Genomic DNA, 17,688 nt, shown 5'->3' with positions numbered 1-17,688 from the left:
GAGTTTAATTCATAAAGCTCTCTTAAGCAACATCGTATCGTCTGTACATGTCTTTTTGCATGGCATTACTGGATAGTAAAGTTGCAAGAATTAAAAAAACCCACCAGAACTAAGAAGATTTAGATGGAGGATCAGACAGCTTTTTCTTGTAACTTAACTCAATAATAACATTTTCCATTTCATAATAGTGCATTTTTAAACAATGAAGAAAATTTGAATCATTTTCTCTTTTCATAAATGCTTAACCTGACCTTTGACCCATGCCCCCCTCCCCCATTTCATAAGCCAGACCAGCAGAAAAAACTGTTCACAATAAACTAAATTGCCATGTTAGGCACCAATCAAATAGTTCGCGAAAGCCAAATGTTTGCTGGCTGAACTTAGATGGTCACAAAATTCTGATCATGTAATAAATAGAGGTGAAAAACTATAGGTCAGAGATCAGGTTTATTTATGAAACAAAATATCTTATTTTCTTCTTTTATCAGTTTACAAATATAAACTGCAGGTCCTAACCGAAAAGAATTGACCAGTATCTTTGGTGACCCAACTGTGTTAAAGGACATACCCCCCGCAGTCCCACCCCATCATTACCTGTGTGATGAATTCTCAAAACACGTTGTTTGATCCAACATCGCAACAGCCAATCAATGGCTAAATGCCGCGACTGACGCAACTCCAGCGAGGGATGGCCATCGGGGATGTTGCAAGCCGAAAGACAGTAGCCAACATTGGCGCTGTCATGTTTGCGACAATCGCACGCCTTTCATTCAACGTCCCCAAATCACTGGATCTGTGAACCGATCGACCACGCACCGGCAACCGGTTAGACCGGTACATCCGGTGAACCCACCTTAGGAATCGTATGCTGCCCACACCCCTAATCTTCCAATGATTCCTGGGCAGAGTTCAGCCAGACCAGCAGAAAAAACGGCCCGCTAGATTGGTTTATGCGCTTCACAACAAACATGTTTCGACAAATTGCCATGTTACGGCACCAATCAAATAGTTCGCGAACGGTTAGCCTAAAATGTTTGCTGGCTGAACTTAGAGCGTGGTCCACATAAATCGGCACCTGATCAGTGTAATCAAAGATTACGTGGCCAGTGGCAACTTCTGTTTACTTTCAAAACGCTGACTGGCCACTAATTGGGATATCCGGGCCAGGCCGACCGACTATGGTGTGGGGTGGGTTCTCATTCAACCACAGAACACAACTTCATGTGTTCAGACAACGCGTTAAGCCGTGTGACGTCAAAACTATAGGACAATCAGCCAGGGAGGCGTTGCTGGCTCAGGTTGCCGTGGCCAGCCTTATCACCGGACATGGCGCCTATCGAACACGTCTGGGATGAAAACGTCGCCTTCATCGCGGACAACCTCAGAATATTAGGCGCTGGAGGCAGCATTGGTCCATGAATGGAACTCACTCCCTTTCTTTCAACGGCTTGTCAACTCAATGAGGAGACGTTGCACTGTGTTGAATGCCCAGGGTGGTCACACAAACTTTGATAATATTTACATAACATGGACCCCCACCCTACTTTATTGAAACCCAATCATTTCCAACACTGTATTGGTGTAGCTGGGTTTTTTTAATACAATGAACTGAAAGTGTTTTTTTTTCATAAAGGATGATCTGACCTAAAACATTTCCTATGCACAAACACTCTGCCTGCCACTCAAACATCTGCGTGATGCCCATACTGTTATACTGCTTGAGAACGGGTTCGGGAAGACCCCACGACGACAGCAACAGACGAGAAGAATCAGAGGATTCACCAGACACACCTGTCAAAGAAAAACATTGTAACACTATGAAATAAAAACATTAATGTATTGAGATCTGCCTATGGCCAAAGTCATGGTTTTAAGTAAAAAAATTTTAAAGAAAGTTTTAAGTTTTTAAAATCTGAAGCAACCTTAATTAATTTTCAAATTATATAGTTTTGCATCAATCCAATTAAATGTATGTCCACTAGTGTTCTAAAGTAATAGAGTTAATTTAAAATTAAAGGGTTTTTTTTGTTACAAAAATAAACAAAGGAATATGGTGTAACAGATGAAACGAGCAACCATCACATGCAAGTATCTACCGGTATGTTAATATTTTGATTAGCATATCTTAAATAAACTGGCAAACAGACATTTTCCTCTCTCAATATTTAAAAGATGTTGCAATAACCATCCATCTGTTTATGGTCATCAATAGGAATTTAAGCCAGTGTTTCTGCCAGAAAGAAATTTTTGTGTATGGCATTATGGAATTGCATGCAACCAGTCAACCAGTATGGGGGGGCCTCCCCCAGAAAACAAATTGGTTACGTTTAGAGTTAGGGTTAACAAAATAATACAGTAATTAATTTTGTCAAGAGGTTAACTTAAAAAAATAAAATCTGCAAACAATTTGGGTATGGCACCATACCCGTTTTAATCTTGGCAGAAACCCTGTAAAGCATAATGTCATTTTAATTAACACAAAGAGTCAAATTTTAAAAATTTAATTAAATAATACAAAACAATATTACTTTCCTTTTTCATTTCTAAATTTGTATGGTAAAAATACCAATCAAAGTAATACATGTTGCTTAAAAGAAATTAACTTTGAAAAACGGGCAATAAGCAAATATAAATTATAAAAAATGTCTGACCTACTATTGTTGAGAGTTTATCAATCTCTCCCTCTTTTGAAGTTTTCTCTGAACTGGTCTTATTCATCTGACATGGTACAGTGGAAATCTTGGAATCCTCAGTTGAAACCTTTGTCAAAGTCTTCGTCTTACCCTTATCCTCATGGTCTCCTTCTCCAGTCTCGTAAGAGCTCTTCTTGGAGAACAGGTTTTTATCCACGCTGTTCGTATCTATCCGATTATTATTCTTCATTAAACTAAAAATTCCTGGAATTGTAGATGCACTATTTTCAGGAGCATCTTGCTTTGATCGGTCTTCAGATTTTCTTTCATTAACCTGTGACGTGTCATTAAACAAATATTCTTTTCCTTTTGTGTCATTTTTCTGCTGCAAATCGGTGAACCTTTTTACACTTTCACTACCTCCGCTTTTAATGGTAGTAAAATGTATACCAGAAGATGATGACTTGTGTGGACTTTTGTCAACTGAAATATGAAGTGGCATCACCGATTTATTTACTTTTTTAACACTGTCATTATTCTCTAACCCACTGCACTTCTTTTTGTCTGCAGGGCTATTTGATGGTGTTAGTGATTTGTTATTATTGGAAAACGACAACAAATTTTTTTTCTTAACAGATTTATTTCCAGCTTGTCTGGCCTCTCTTCTCCTCTTTCCGCTAAGAGTTATCCCCACTTGGACAGGCCTATCTCTACTTCCAGATAAACCTGCAGAGACATTACCAGACGTCTGCTTCTTGTTAGACCAGTTTCCATTGCTTCGTTTGCAGCTGGTTATGGGTGTACTACATACAAGTGGTGATTTGGACAATGGCAGATGCCTCCTGGGAGATTTTCCTGATTTGAGGTCTTGCTCCATCAACTCAACAGCGGAAATTAAATCTTCATCGAGATCCAAAGTAAATGATGTGTTATTGGTTGTATTTACCATTGATGAGCCACACTACAAATAAAAGATAGACTATAAATTTTAAAAATTAGATTTTTAATCATGTAAATAAAAAGTTATAATTAATGAAAGGAAATATTTAAAAAAACTTAAGGATGCATACAATATTTGAAAATTACTTGAATTCATAATAATAACTGAAGTATTCCACCACGTTTATTTTATTAGTCTGAAGACCCAGCTTATTCATTACGAGTTAAAGTAGAACGCTCCTTAATGCTGTTACCATGGCCTTTGATATACCAGTCGTCGACAATCGATTACAAAACATATGTATAGTCAGCACAGATGTCACAAAGTAACTTATGAAATGCTCTGGCTATTAGCTTATGCTTACCCCATTCTGAAGGTGATCCCCTTTGCCAGTGTTTGTAACCATTGCAACAACCTTCCTTGTCGTCACTGTCACTGGCAGTCGACCGAGACGTTTTGTCATTGTGGCACTGCCTGCAGGCGGCCCGTGAGCCTCTTCCTTGGCAGTGTTTCTCGGAAAAGATCCTGATTTTTGTTGTCTCCATGTCTGGGTGAGCTTTTTCATGCTCTGAAAGTAACTGATTAAAAACTGATGCCATAAATAATAGTGTACAACCAGGTACCCAGTGTTTGTAGTGAGGAAAACAAATCAAGAACAGCTACAGATAACTATCCTGAAATGGTGCTAGGTTTGAGCAATCATGCTCCTAATTAGAACACTTAAAAGCAATACAGTATATCTTAGGTCAGGTCAGGTCAGGTCAGGTCAAAAAAAATTTACATGCCCATATCCACTCACAGTTCAGGGATGCCCACGCTGGGTCCGGTCTCTGGTTTGATAGGGGTGCAGAAAGTACTCACCCACTTGTCAAATGCGAGTAAAAATTGTGATAGACGAGTTGAAAAATGCAAGTATGAGTCTGATGGGCCACGTGATGTTGATCACTTACCATACCAGGTGTTCTTAATAATGTTTTGTCAATATATTCATATATATATCATTCGAAGTGAAGACACTGTATAGTATAATATTAATAATAATATATTATTATATAGACTGGCGGACTAGTAGAAATTATTGCGGACTAGTAAATTTTAGTTGGTTCTGGTCTGGTGGGCTAGTGAAATACGTTCCATTTCTACACCCCTGTATGACCAGTGGTCAATCCCAGTACAGAAGAGTGTTGTCTTAGTTCAGGACCGGTGCTTCTAACATTTTAGAGTCTAGACTCAAATGTTTACTGATGATACAAGCATGCAATTTGTATGGCATTGCAAATATGTTAAAGTCTCTCACTCTTTATTGTAGTCTTCAGTCTAGTTTTACAAGCACAGATTTTAATAATATATGTAATAATATTGATGGAAAATACTGTTTGCGATTTGATGTATTTTAATTACATAGCCAAATTAAATTTTTGTTACCCAAACAATGTAACAAAATAAATATGAGCATGGAGCCACAGTTGAACTGTTACATAGTTAAATTGTAAACTGTATGTAGTCTTATGTTAAGAACAAACCTAATCCCTATGTGTTTTGTCATATACTACTGATATATCTCTATTGAATATTTTGTCCTTAGCTGGTTAAAGTTAAAGTTAAAAGTTTGTTTTGTTTAACGACACCACTAGAGCACATTGATTTATTAATCATCAGCTTTTGGATGTCAAACATTTGGTAATTTTGACAGTCTTAGAGAGGAAACACGCTACATTTTTCCATTAGTTGAAAGGGATATTTTATATGCACCATCCCTGACAGGATAACACATACCACGGCCTTTGATATACCAGTTGTGGTGCACTGGTTGGATCGAGAAATAGCCCAAAAGGCCCACCGACGGGGATCGATCCCAGACCAATCGTGCATCAAGCATGCATGTGCGTTACCACTGGGCTACGTCCCACACCCTAGCTGGTTAAAGGGTTACCTGCATGCAGTTATCACTCTCTGCCACCAATGTGTTATCCACCTAATTCCTGTTGGTGATTATTTTCTGCATTTTCACATCAGTTTCACCTGTTGTACCTTCATTGTCACCTGCACTGAAATAACAAAACAAGTAATCTGTGGATGGTTATGTCATCATGTAAGTCAGTGTCAAGATTTTAGATCTGATCTAATCTTATTTCATGCAAATCACTTAAATTTAAAACAATACGGACAATGACAATCAATTAACTGACCTTTGGAATAATCCCTGTAGTAATAAAAATTTCCATTATTTTCATATGCGCGCATGCACTCACATTAGTGTAAGTCAAAACTACAAGATAAATTTTGATTTTGTCCCAGAAAAATTTAAACTAATTATAATTCAAATATGATTCATTTTTTATTATAACATTGAATAACTATAATTGTTAAAAAGTAGGTCTACTATTGTGTCCCACAGGACACTTTTTTTCATACTATGGAATTTACTACAAGTTATTTATTTTTTAGCCAATTGTTTTCTAAATGGAAGAAGAAAAATAGCAAAATTTTTTTATTTCCAAGACACATTGGTTTGACATTATTTACAAAAGACATTTTTTGTAGGATATGGGATGATATAGATAATTATGGCGTATCCATTCCATTCCAATAAGCTGACTGCTTCCAGATTTTAAAAACTACATGCAGTATCTGCAATACGTTTTGAGCTTTTATTTCTAGAAAGAAAAAAAAAGAAGTTTGTTTTGTTTAACAACACCACTAGAGCATATTTCTCTTAGCGAGGAAACCCGCTACATTTTTCCATTAGCAAGGGATCTTTTATATGCACCATCACACAGACATGATAGCACATACCACAGCCTTTGATATACCAGTTGTGGTGAAGTGGCTGGAATGAGAAATAGCCCAATGGGCCCACCGATGGGGATCGATCCCAAACCAAGCATGCATCAATGGAGTGCTTTACCACTGGGCTACGTCCCAGCCCCTTTATTTCTAGAAAGACTCGGCCCAAAATCATAGAAGCTGAGTCTGGCGCTGTCAAAATATACAGCATGTTCTATGTTGTCTGTTGGGAAACTATCCGCCTGGTCCCCTGCTCTCCCTCATCAATGCAGCGAGGGATTTTTTGATGGGGCTTACATATGGAATGAATGAAGGGAGGACCGGGCAGATTTTGGAAAGAGTTCGACCCGTACCTCTCTATATCAAAGGCTCTAAAGACTAACCCTATACCTAAAACTACCCCCGTACCTCTCTATATCAAAGGCTCTAAAGACTAACCCTATACCTAAAACTACCCTAACCATTGAAAGGGTGGGGGGGGGGGGGGGGGGTAGGCCTACAGGTCGAACTCATGCCCTAACGCTAAACTTAAAACTATCCCTAACCATTAAAAGGGGGTACGGTCGAACTCATGCCGGTAGAACTTTCCTTTGGCACTGTCACGTATAAAGAACATTATAAATACTTTTTATAAAGAGTTAGGTTTAGGGTTAGGGTTAGTGACAGTGCCAAAGTAAAGTACTTTCCTCATGCCTAAATTACCTTTACCTTCAAACTATCCTACGATTTTATATATATCACGGAAACAGGTGACTGGAGTGTTCTGAAAATGCAAGATAGATGGAGATAATGACGCTTTACAATTCTCACTAACGTAATTTTTTATATTCAAAATAACATGTTTACTGACACTGATACATATTCAACGATAAATGATGTACGTTTAGCATATAACAAAAAACGTGAATACAAACTACTTGAATTTTCCGCATTTTTCTGGTCGGCCGTATCCGTTGTTTTGCATGTACCCATTCGGAATGCCGCGGCTAATTACGGATTTTCCGGTGTGATTCGACGAATCGGCCGAGGAATCCCGATTGAAAGTTGGCGCTAAATTCGGGGATGCTCAGTAGTAAATTCGGAGGACGACAGATCTGTAAACAAAGGTGTGTAGGTTATTGTACAACAAACCCTGCCTAACGTGTTTGTTATTATAAATACGAGAAATCTACTAATTGTTTAACTGATGTATTATTATTATAATCGAAAATGTAACAAACCAAAATATGTGTAAATTCTGTGTATCGAAAGTCGTGTTACCACTCTCTACTGTTAGTCCCCGAATGAGGCGAATCACACTTCTCATGTACATATAATTATTAATATTAGGTTTTACAGATCATTGTGTGAGTAAAATACACATCCTTAGCTGTTGTGTGTACTGTTCATTTAGTTAGTAATAAATGGTGTATTCCTCGCATCCCCCAGCACCCTACAATTTCGTACAATATTTTGCAAATGGTCGAAAGTTGTGCTATCCAGAATATAAATACTGGTTTAAGTTAAAGAGTTTGTTTTGTTTAAGAACACCACTGGAGCACATTGATTAATTAATCATTGGCAACTGGATGTCAAACATTTGGTAATTTGGACTCCTAGTCATCGGAAGAAACCTGCTACATTTTTCCTAGGCTAATGCAACAATTGAACATGGCATCTTTTATATGCACTTGTCCACAGACAAGAAAGCACATACCACAGCCTTTGTCCAGTTGTGGTGCACTGGTTGGAATGAGGAAAAAATTCAATCAGCTGATAGTGTTTCTGCCAGAAAGAAATTTTTGGGTATGGTGCTATGGAATTGAATGCAACCACAGTCATCAGGGGGTATGGGAGGAAGGCCCCCAGAAAGAAAATGGGTTAAGTTTAGGGTTAAGAGAACCATACAGTAGGCTAATTACAGTAGGCTAATTTTGTAAAAAATGAAATCTGCAAAAAAAATAGGGTATGGCGCCATACCTGTTTTACCCTCTGGCAGAAACCTTGGCTGAATGGATCCATTACAAGCTGTTCACAACAGTTACTATCAATGTTTTTTCAAGATGATGTGTACAGACAATTCACTGGAGGGGTTATGGTTGCACATGTAATGTATATGCTTAATTTAGATTTTGGGGGGGTTGGGTGGGGATATTCCATGAAAAATCTGGATTTTGGGAAGGGGATCATAGAAAAAAAAAAAAGGTACACAAGTTTACTCTTAGTACGATTTAAAAAAAATATTAATAACTAAAGTGAGTTTTACCAATGATGCGAGGATTAGACGGAAAAACAGTTATATGCAACTGTAAAACCACCATTAACGTCCGTAAATGGTAACATACAATATAGTTATCACCATTCTAAATCAGTGAATCCATTAAAAAAAGTTTGTGTAAATAATCATTTTCGTAAAGAATGTAGCATTAATTAACAAAAACTTTGTCACTACTGTTATGTGGTCATCCGTTTAAAGTTAAAAACAAATTATAGAGCAAGTATATTAAAATATATGTTTTTATTGTTTAAAATATGTGTTTTTATGACAAGCCAACCATTATTACCGATTTCACTTAAACTGAATAAGCTGCTCATTGTGACACATTCCCAGTCTGGAGCTTGTCACGGTAAGACGTGTTGTGCACACTTGCACGTGCTTTCGCGGCTCGACTTGGGGATCCTTCACTTTTGTTGTTTTTGTCAACGAAGTGAAGTTTTCTACTGGGATGTATGCGGCCATTGGAACTGATTGAACGCTGGAACTCTTCTTGTTTCGACAGTCTGCACCACCAGGTTGGATTCTTTTTTAGCGAGTTTCCTTGCCTCCACGTCATTTCTCCGTCTGACTATGTTGACTTGTTTTTATCGTGACTCGTATGACGGCCATTCTGCAGAACGCTACGGTTGTTCGCGTTTAGTCACTACATGTCCGAGCCTGTCCTAGCAGCACTGGAAGATTGACAGCCCCACTCTAAGAAGAAATAGGAAGCGGGGTCGGCCCCTACTACTCTTTTCTAGACTTTACTTTGTTTTATTGTGATACCATCTTGTATCCTCCGGAGTCGGGCCCGTCTGCACCACTATACCAACCCATGACGACTGGACTACACCCTAGTCTGATTCTCTCTCTCGTTCAGACAGATCCGGCTTCTCAAGATCTGTATTTCAGCACAGCACTACACCTTCAATGTCTATTGACTGTCAATCTAGGGGTTTTCTTGACGGGATGCAACCCATCTCATCTCTACAAGCTGTGCACCCTAACAGCCTTAACGAGGCCACTCACGTGGACATATAGATCAGACTTTAAACTTTTAGACCTTCGTTCAAAAGTTTATGTCGAAATTACTTTCTTTTTTTAATATTATTAAATAGTCCGATCCTCTCTTCTTTCTCTTATTTATTTTTGGACTATCCTTCTAAAATGCTCCAAATTATATAAATATTCGACCGAGCAGTCAATTCTTTTTATTTTTGGCTTGTAACTTTTTTTCTTTTTTTTTTAAATTCTATTGACTTTTTTACTAATTGCTATTTTCAAAATTCTGCCCATTTTCAACTCTAACCCCCCACCCCCACTCCTCCATCCCGAGTCAGGCCACTGATCTTATCTAATTTCTTTTTGACCACCCAATCTAATCTAGCGACCAAATTTAATTCGTAGAATTTTCTTTATTAATTAGAGATGCGCATAAAAATTTTAAAGACCCACTATTTAATTTTTGGATGTAAATTTCAAAATATTTTTTTCTGTCCCGCGACAAGCCCCTGGCTATCTAGAGACAGGCCCCGGGACGCACATGCTCGAAACTCTAGTGGTATATGAGCATGTAAAAATTATTTGCACTCGCACTCATTGTGACATCTGGTGGTCAATAATAATAGATACAACAATAATATTCACACTAAGAATGACAGTTTAACTAGAACTGGGCGGTATTGAAATTTCAGGTTCGGTATCGGTATTGGTATTTTTGGGGGTGATTTACATCGGTACAGTATTCAGTGTTAATACGATAGTGATATTGAACAGTATTTTCGGTATTTGCATGTCCGAGTTAAGTCTCGCCAGCTAATTTCATCTAAATGAAATTAAATTCCAAACACAAGGCCCTCATCTCTCTTCTTTTCAACTATTTTGCATTCGTCAGAATCTGAGATATAGTGTTGTTAGTGCTTTATGGTAATGATACCGATACAGTATACCGCCCAGCTGTAATTCGGATTAAAAAATATACGTTTACCATGAACCAAGGTTAGCTCTGGTTGATCAGAAAGTTTCTCCAAATTATCTGTTAACTTCGAAAATGAAAAAGCCCAGTTGTTTGTTAACACATCATCATTAAATATTACATAAAATTATTTCATCAAATTAAATGAAAATTTGTAATTGGCAAATTTGGTGAGTGCCAGAACTTGACCTAAAGTTTGTTTTATTTAACAACACCACTAGAGCACATTGATTTATTAATCATCGGAAATTGGATGTCATACATATGGTCATTTTGACACAGTCATAGAGATGAAACCCACTACATTTTTTCATTCGTAGCAAGGGATATTTTGTATACACCATCCCACAGATAGGATAGCACATACCACAGCCTTTGATATACCAGTCATGGTGCACTGGCTAGAGTGAGAAATAGTCCAATAGGTCCATCGATGGGGATCGATCCTAGACTGACTGTGCATCAAGTGAGCGTTTTCCCACTGCTACAGAACTAGACCTACTTGTTAAACATGTATTTTTTAAACTAAAATTTATATGCTTTTGCAGATGAAGGTAGTAACTCCTATGATTTGCTGGCATGAACGTGAACCTATATACAGCATTGATCTTCAGCCTGGGAATCACAGCATTCAGCGACTTGCCACGGCCTGTGTGGATAAAACTCTCCGGGTCAGTTTCTTCTTTCTTCTTAAGGCCTCATCCTACCCAAAGTCAAAATAGTCAATTTCTAACTTTTATACACAGTGGCTAGTACAGCATTTAGTATTTGACTAATGAAATTAAATGAGATTTTGCTTAAAGGGACAGATCCTAGTTTTTAAACACTAAGACATATTTTTCACAATTAGAGCCATTTATGAAACATTACTTATATTTGATTGTCTAAGTTATCCATTTCCGTACAACCAAAGTTTTTCTGGTCGTCCTGGTGTTTCTAATACCACAAAATACATAAAAATGCATGTACGTCTGACAAGTAACAGTTGTGGAGTCGAGTTTTAGTCCGTTTTTAACGATATTTCACTGGTTCAACTTCATAGACTCTTGTTTCACTCTCTTGTAACGTGATCCAAATTGTTACAGGTTTGTAAATTAACTAAACCTTTAACTTAACCACATTTTAATAGTTTAAAAAAAATACTCTGCATATCTGAAAATAGTTAAACAGAAAATCCTTACCAGTGTGATTCCAAAATGTTAGGTAATTTTTTTTCTTATTGCCCCACTTGTCAAATTAATAAATAAGAAAGTTTAAAGAAGAAATCATTTTCAAATAAAATATGTTGAAATACTGGGTACTATAATAAAACGTCCATAGGTGATAATATAAAATCATTTTGACTTGACTGGAAATCATATTAGGGGCCGTTAAACAATTATTTAATGCTGGTATTTTCCGATATTTCACATAAATAATAAATAAAAAAAAAAAAATTATTGTTGTATTTTCAGATGTGGGAACTTAAAGTTAATGATGGAAAGTGCGACATTCAGTTTTTATCAACTCTTAGTCGACATTCTAGATCAGTGAATGCTTGCAGATTTTCACCTGATGGTAATTCTTAATTCTTGTCTCCCCAGCAATTCTTTTTTTAAATTGCCCAGGGTGAAATAAACCACCAACGGCAATTTTGACCCTGCCTATGGCAGTTGTTTTAAAAAGTGACTTTTGCAGCAAAACAACATGACTGGTAGGTTATTTTGCTATATGTAAACATATTTTAAATGTACAAATGTTACACTGGCAGATAATGTACACCAGGTGTAAACATTTTGCAATTGGTGAGGAGCTTTACCAATGGCTTTTTTGTACTGTCAGTGATGTTCCTGACCTACGGCAATTTATATCTCAACGATGGCAATTTCTGTTGGTGACGTTGTTAAGTTTGAGCCCTGCAAGTTCATGTCACGAATACATTACCATTTCAGGACTAGCTCTGGCACTCGGCGAATTTTGAAATCAGTTGGCAAATTTTATTTTAGTTTGGCAAAATAATTTCATGTAATAATTGACTTTTTTATAATTGACAATTTCTGCAATTTATGAAGTTGAATAGACAATTTGGCAAATTGCTTTGCTCACCCAGAGTTAGCCTTGCATTTGTACATATTGTGTTGAAACTTTGTACAGTTTATTCTCTCGTTTTTTAGTTGTTTGTGGTTTTTATTTAGCAAACTTATAATTAAAGGCGAAAATATTTTATTTAACAATGCACACAGCACATTTTAATTATGGTTAATTGGCATCAGAGTGAATAACTAGTGCCTTCGCCCCGTTAGGCCCAGTGCTCCACAACTGGTGGAACAGAGGCCATGGTCTGTGGGATGCTGCATATAAAAGATCCCTTGCTACTAAATCCGAAAGACCAGCCTCGGTGACGTCATGGTTAAGCTATCGGACTACAGGCTGGTAGGTAAAGGGTTTGCAGCCCGGTACTGGCTCCAACTCAGAGCGAGTTCTTAAGGGCTCAATGGGTAGGTGTAAGGCCACTACACCCTCTTCTCTCTCACTAACCACTAACCAATTTTATTTAACAATGCACGCAGAACATTTTAATTATGGTTAATTGGCATCAGAGTGAATAACTAGTGCCTTCGCCCCGTTAGGCCCAGTGCTCCACAACTGGTGGAACAGAGGCCATGGTCTGTGGGATGCTGCATATAAAAGATCCCTTGCTACTAATCCGAAAGACCAGCCTCGGTGACGTCATGGTTAAGCTATCGGACTACAGGCTGGTAGGTAAAGGGTTTGCAGCCCGGTACTGGCTCCAACTCAGAGCGAGTTCTTAAGGGCTCAGTGGGTAGGTGTAAGGCCACTACACCCTCTTCTGTCTCACTAACCAACTAACAACTAACCCACTGTCATGGACAGACAGCCCAGATAGCTGAGATGTGTGCCCAGGACAGCATGCTTGAACCTTGGATATAAGCACAAAAATAAGTTGAAATAATTAAATCGGAAAGAGTAGCCCATTGTGTGGCAGCAGCGGGTTTCCTCTCATTATTTGAGTGGTCCTTAACCATACATGTGTATGTCTGATGCCATATGACTCTAAATAAAATGGGTTGAGTGCGTCGTTAAATAAAATATTCCTTCCATCCTCCAGTTCATCTATATGTTATTCCTTTATTCCTTAAAACATTTGTTTCCTTGATCATTCCCCAGATGTTTGGTAGTATATGTATGTTTTTAAAAAATATTTGGTTGTATTTACATTTCAGGTGACACTCTAGCATCTGCAGGTGATGGTAAGTTATCACTTCACATTTTACAGGTCACAACCAGACATGTTTTCGGGTAGTTAAACAGAAATTAGTATGTCCGTGCTAATTTTATGTGGCTATATTTTTTATTTCCTGGGAGTCTTAATAAATTGAGTTTTTGTAATAGAAATTAATGCATGCTTCCTTATTTTTAAATATCTTGTATGGTAGTGTTGTATAAATGTTTTTAGTTAATTTAACTTTCTAAAGCATGTGTGATTGTTATATTCATTTATTTTAAGATCTGTTAAGAATTTTGTAAAAACTAAATAAATGAAACATCAATCTAATATTGTACCGTTGCTGTTTTTGTTTTGTTTTTTTCACCTATAAATGTTATTTGTCACAATTAGACTGTAACATAAGTTTTGTATTTTACTAGACTGTGTGATAGCGTTTTGGAAACTAAATGATATACAGACGCAAGGAAACTTGTTCCAGGACGATGATGAAGAAAACAAGGAAGTCTGGGTCACGTACAAGATGTTGAGGTTTGTTGTCATTAGTCTATGTTACCGATTTCGATGGCGTCGTGGTTAGGCCATCGGTCTACAGGCTGGTAGGTACTGGGTTCGGATCTCAGTCAAGGCATGGGATTTTTAATCCAGAATGACCATATATTTGACGTCCAATAGCCGATGATAAGATAAAAAAATCAATGTGCTCTAGTGGCATGTCTATCACTTTAACACAGAGAGAGGGAATCTACTACTATTGTCACACAGGCTACTTCTGATAGGAAGGAAATGTTTTATTTAATGATGCACTCAACTAATTTTATATACGGTTATATGGCGTAGAACATATGGTTAAGGACCACACACATATATTGAGAGAGGAAACCCACTGTCGCCACTTCATGGGCTACTCTTTTCGATTAGCAGCAAGGGATCTTTTATATGCGCCATCTCACAGACAGGATAGTACATACCACGGCCTTTGTTACACCAGTTGTGGAGCACTGGCAGGAACGAGAAATAGCCCAATGGGCCCACCAATGGAAATTGATTCTAGATCGATCGTGCATCAAGCGAGCGTTGTACCACTGAGCTACATCTCTCCCCACTTCTGATAGAGCAACACAGGATCTGCTGTGTACACTTTCCCATGATACATACCACATCCTTTGATGTACTAGCTACTGGTCGGGATGAGAAAAAACCCTAAGTTCATTGACGGTGATTGCTTTATCACTGAGCTATTTACCACCCCGATCCAGGGCCTGTTCTTATAAAACTTTTAGATCCCATACTCGATCTCTTTTGACGTCAGACACATACACATGTGAATGGTGTTGACATGACATTACTGTCTAAAACTCTTTATTAGAGTCTCGAGTGTAGACTCTAAAAGTTTTATAAACACCAGGCCAGTGGCAGCTAAATTTAGGCCTATAGTCAAAAGTGTGAGAACGATCATTTTGTTTGCATGTTGCTCGCAAAAATCTTCAGAGCACCATTTACATGTACATAACATGTTACACAAAAATTCATTTCTTTTCAACTTATTTTCATTCAAGCATGCTGTCCTGGGCACACACCTCATCTATCTGGGCTGTCTGTCCAGGACAGTGGGTTAGTGGTTAGTGAAAGAAAAGAGTGAGTCTTACACCTACCCATTGAGTCATCAACACTCGCTCTGGGTGGGAGTCTGTACCAGCTAACAAACCCAGTACCTACCAGCCTTATGTTCAATGGCTTAACCACGACACCACCGAGGCCGGTTACACAAAAAGAAAACGCTCGAGTTCACATACGGGAGGTAACAATTTTGAGGATAATATAAGAGATTTTATTACACTTATGTCCCTTGCCACATAGTTGTCTTTTCAGGACTACAGCCTGGCATTTGAAATTAAATGTAAGAGTAATTTTTAGTTCATTGTGACACTAGTGATTTACAATTCAGTAATGATATTGGTCTGTGGTTTGTAGATAGAGGATTCATCACAAGAGTTTTTTAATATGGAAAATATCAACCAAGTCTACGTTAATCGGTATATGTTGAGGCTCTGCAGAGACCAATACTGATTCACTGGACGAGGTTGATATTTTACATGTTAAAAAACACGGGTAGCTAATTCTATTTATCCTATGACACTTCTAAAATAAAAAATGTATTTGATATTTAGTAAATCACAGTACTATACTTATAGTCACCTTCATCAGTAATATGATGTAATCACGATTAGCACAAATTAGTTTGACATCACTCGCTTCAACAAAATCTTATGAAAACGTTACACAAGTTATAAACAAATGGCCCATTGACAGCAACAAATTATTACCTAAAGACCTTGAAAATTTGCATATACCTTTAAATTTGCATACCATTATTACACAAGTTAATACACTAAATTATCATGGGTGAGTTATATGATAAATAACATTTATCACCTTTGAATAGGTATTTAGGAATAGAAACAAGCAATTTCTACCTGTTGGGGAATTTTGATGTACCAGGTACGAAAAGATTTAAAAAAAAAAAAAAATGAATAGAGGTGGGTTTTATATTGAATGTATGACACACTTGAGTAATTTGTGACTTTTCTCATCTGGGCCACTTGCCTTATTAGAAGCTAATATTTTGATATAGCATTATGGATATTTCAAACTTTCTTTTTTAAAAACTGCAACTCTGTCCATGCAAACCCTCAATTTAATTTGTACTCTACCCCTTCTTTGAAGAAAACACATCTTTAATTTTTTTTATCTTCACAATTTTAATTCAGAAGTACTTCTTTACTTGTAGAAGTAATAAATCAATATTACTCAAGACTCTTAATTATGTGCAGGGTTGTAATTCATCAATAATTTTTACGGCCTCAGTGGCGTCATGGTTAGGCCATCGGTCTACAGGCTGGTAGGTACTGGGTTCGGATCCCAGTCGAGGCATGGGATTTTTAATCCAGATACCGATTCCAAACCCTGAGTGAATGCTCCGCAAGGCTCAATGGGTAGGTGTAAACCACTTGCACCGACCAGTGATCCATAACTGGTTCAACAAAGACCATGGTTTGTGCTATCCTGCCTGTGGGAAGCACAAATAAAAGATCCCTTGCTGCCTGTTGTAAAAGAGTAGCATATGTGGCGACAGCAGGTTTCTTCTTAAAAACAGTGTCAGAATGACCATATGTTTGACGTCCAATAGCCGATGATAAGATAAAAAATCAATGTGTTCTTCTTCTTTTTTTCATCACTAATTAATTGGAGGCACAAAGTTTTTTCCCCTTTTCAACATTTAGAGGTTACAATTAAAATTTGATGTTTATTTAAATTTATTTTTGAGTGGTCATTTGCAGGAATCATATGACATCTGCTGGTGGGTGATGCAAATTAAAATCTGTTTATTTAAATGTTTGTTGGGTTTTTATTTTTTCAGAGGTCATTTGGAAGATGTGTATGATATCTGTTGGTCGGCAGATGGAAAGTTTCTCATATCCGGATCTGTTGATAACAGTGCCATTCTCTGGGATCTTCAAAAGGGTAACCAGACAAATAAAATCTTTTAGTTCATCTTGTTGAAGCAAGGTTTCTTCTTTATAATAGGGGCGGGACATAGCCCAGTGGTAAAGCGCACGCTTGATGCGCGGTCGGTTTGGGATCGATCCCTGTCAGTGGGCCCATTGGGCTATTTCTCGCTCCAGCCAGTGCACCACGACTGCTACATCAAAGGCCGTGGTATGTACTATCCTGTCTGTGGGATGGTGCATATAAAAGATGCCTTGCTACTAATCGAACAGAGTAGCCTATGAAGTGGCGATAGCGGGTTTTCTCTCTCAATATCTGTGTGGTCCTTAACCATATGTCTGACGCCATATAACCGTAAATTAAATGTGTTGAGTGCGTCAT

At 37.7% G+C, this 17,688-nt stretch overlaps 2 protein-coding genes across 3 annotated transcripts in view; one reads left to right on the top strand and one right to left on the bottom strand.

Annotated features, from left to right (window-relative positions):
• The window catches only part of LOC121370276 (DNA polymerase theta-like), a 38,290-nt gene extending 30,968 nt beyond the window's left edge, over window positions 1-7,322 (bottom strand). The window contains exons 1-6 of one of the 2 annotated variants that reach the window (XM_041495409.1): window positions 7,278-7,322; window positions 7,069-7,123; window positions 5,507-5,621; window positions 3,938-4,151; window positions 2,652-3,594; window positions 1,645-1,791 (exon numbers count right to left, since the gene is read on the bottom strand). In XM_041495409.1, coding sequence (XP_041351343.1) covers window positions 1,645-1,791; window positions 2,652-3,594; window positions 3,938-4,138 — 1,291 coding nt within the window. In that variant the 5' untranslated portion in view covers window positions 4,139-4,151; window positions 5,507-5,621; window positions 7,069-7,123; window positions 7,278-7,322. Of the gene's footprint in view, window positions 1-1,644; window positions 1,792-2,651; window positions 3,595-3,937; window positions 4,152-5,506; window positions 5,622-7,068; window positions 7,226-7,277 lie in introns of those variants that run through there. The other variant, XM_041495410.1, reaches the window with a different exon arrangement.
• A 71-nt stretch (window positions 7,323-7,393) lies between these two features.
• The window catches only part of LOC121370275 (chromatin assembly factor 1 subunit B-like), a 37,495-nt gene continuing 27,200 nt past the window's right edge, over window positions 7,394-17,688 (top strand). Inside the window, exons 1-6 of the mRNA XM_041495408.1 lie at window positions 7,394-7,466; window positions 11,120-11,242; window positions 12,026-12,128; window positions 13,796-13,822; window positions 14,220-14,328; window positions 17,219-17,322. Of these exons, the coding sequence (XP_041351342.1) occupies window positions 11,120-11,242; window positions 12,026-12,128; window positions 13,796-13,822; window positions 14,220-14,328; window positions 17,219-17,322 (466 nt within the window). The 5' untranslated portion in view covers window positions 7,394-7,466. The remainder of the gene's footprint in view (window positions 7,467-11,119; window positions 11,243-12,025; window positions 12,129-13,795; window positions 13,823-14,219; window positions 14,329-17,218; window positions 17,323-17,688) is intronic.

This window comes from Gigantopelta aegis, chromosome 4 (assembly GCF_016097555.1).
Source record: "Gigantopelta aegis isolate Gae_Host chromosome 4, Gae_host_genome, whole genome shotgun sequence".
In the NCBI taxonomy this organism is placed as follows: domain Eukaryota; kingdom Metazoa; phylum Mollusca; class Gastropoda; order Neomphalida; family Peltospiridae; genus Gigantopelta; species Gigantopelta aegis.
The sequence above is the reverse complement of the archived record's forward strand: the minus strand, read 5'-3'. Positions and strand labels throughout refer to the sequence as shown.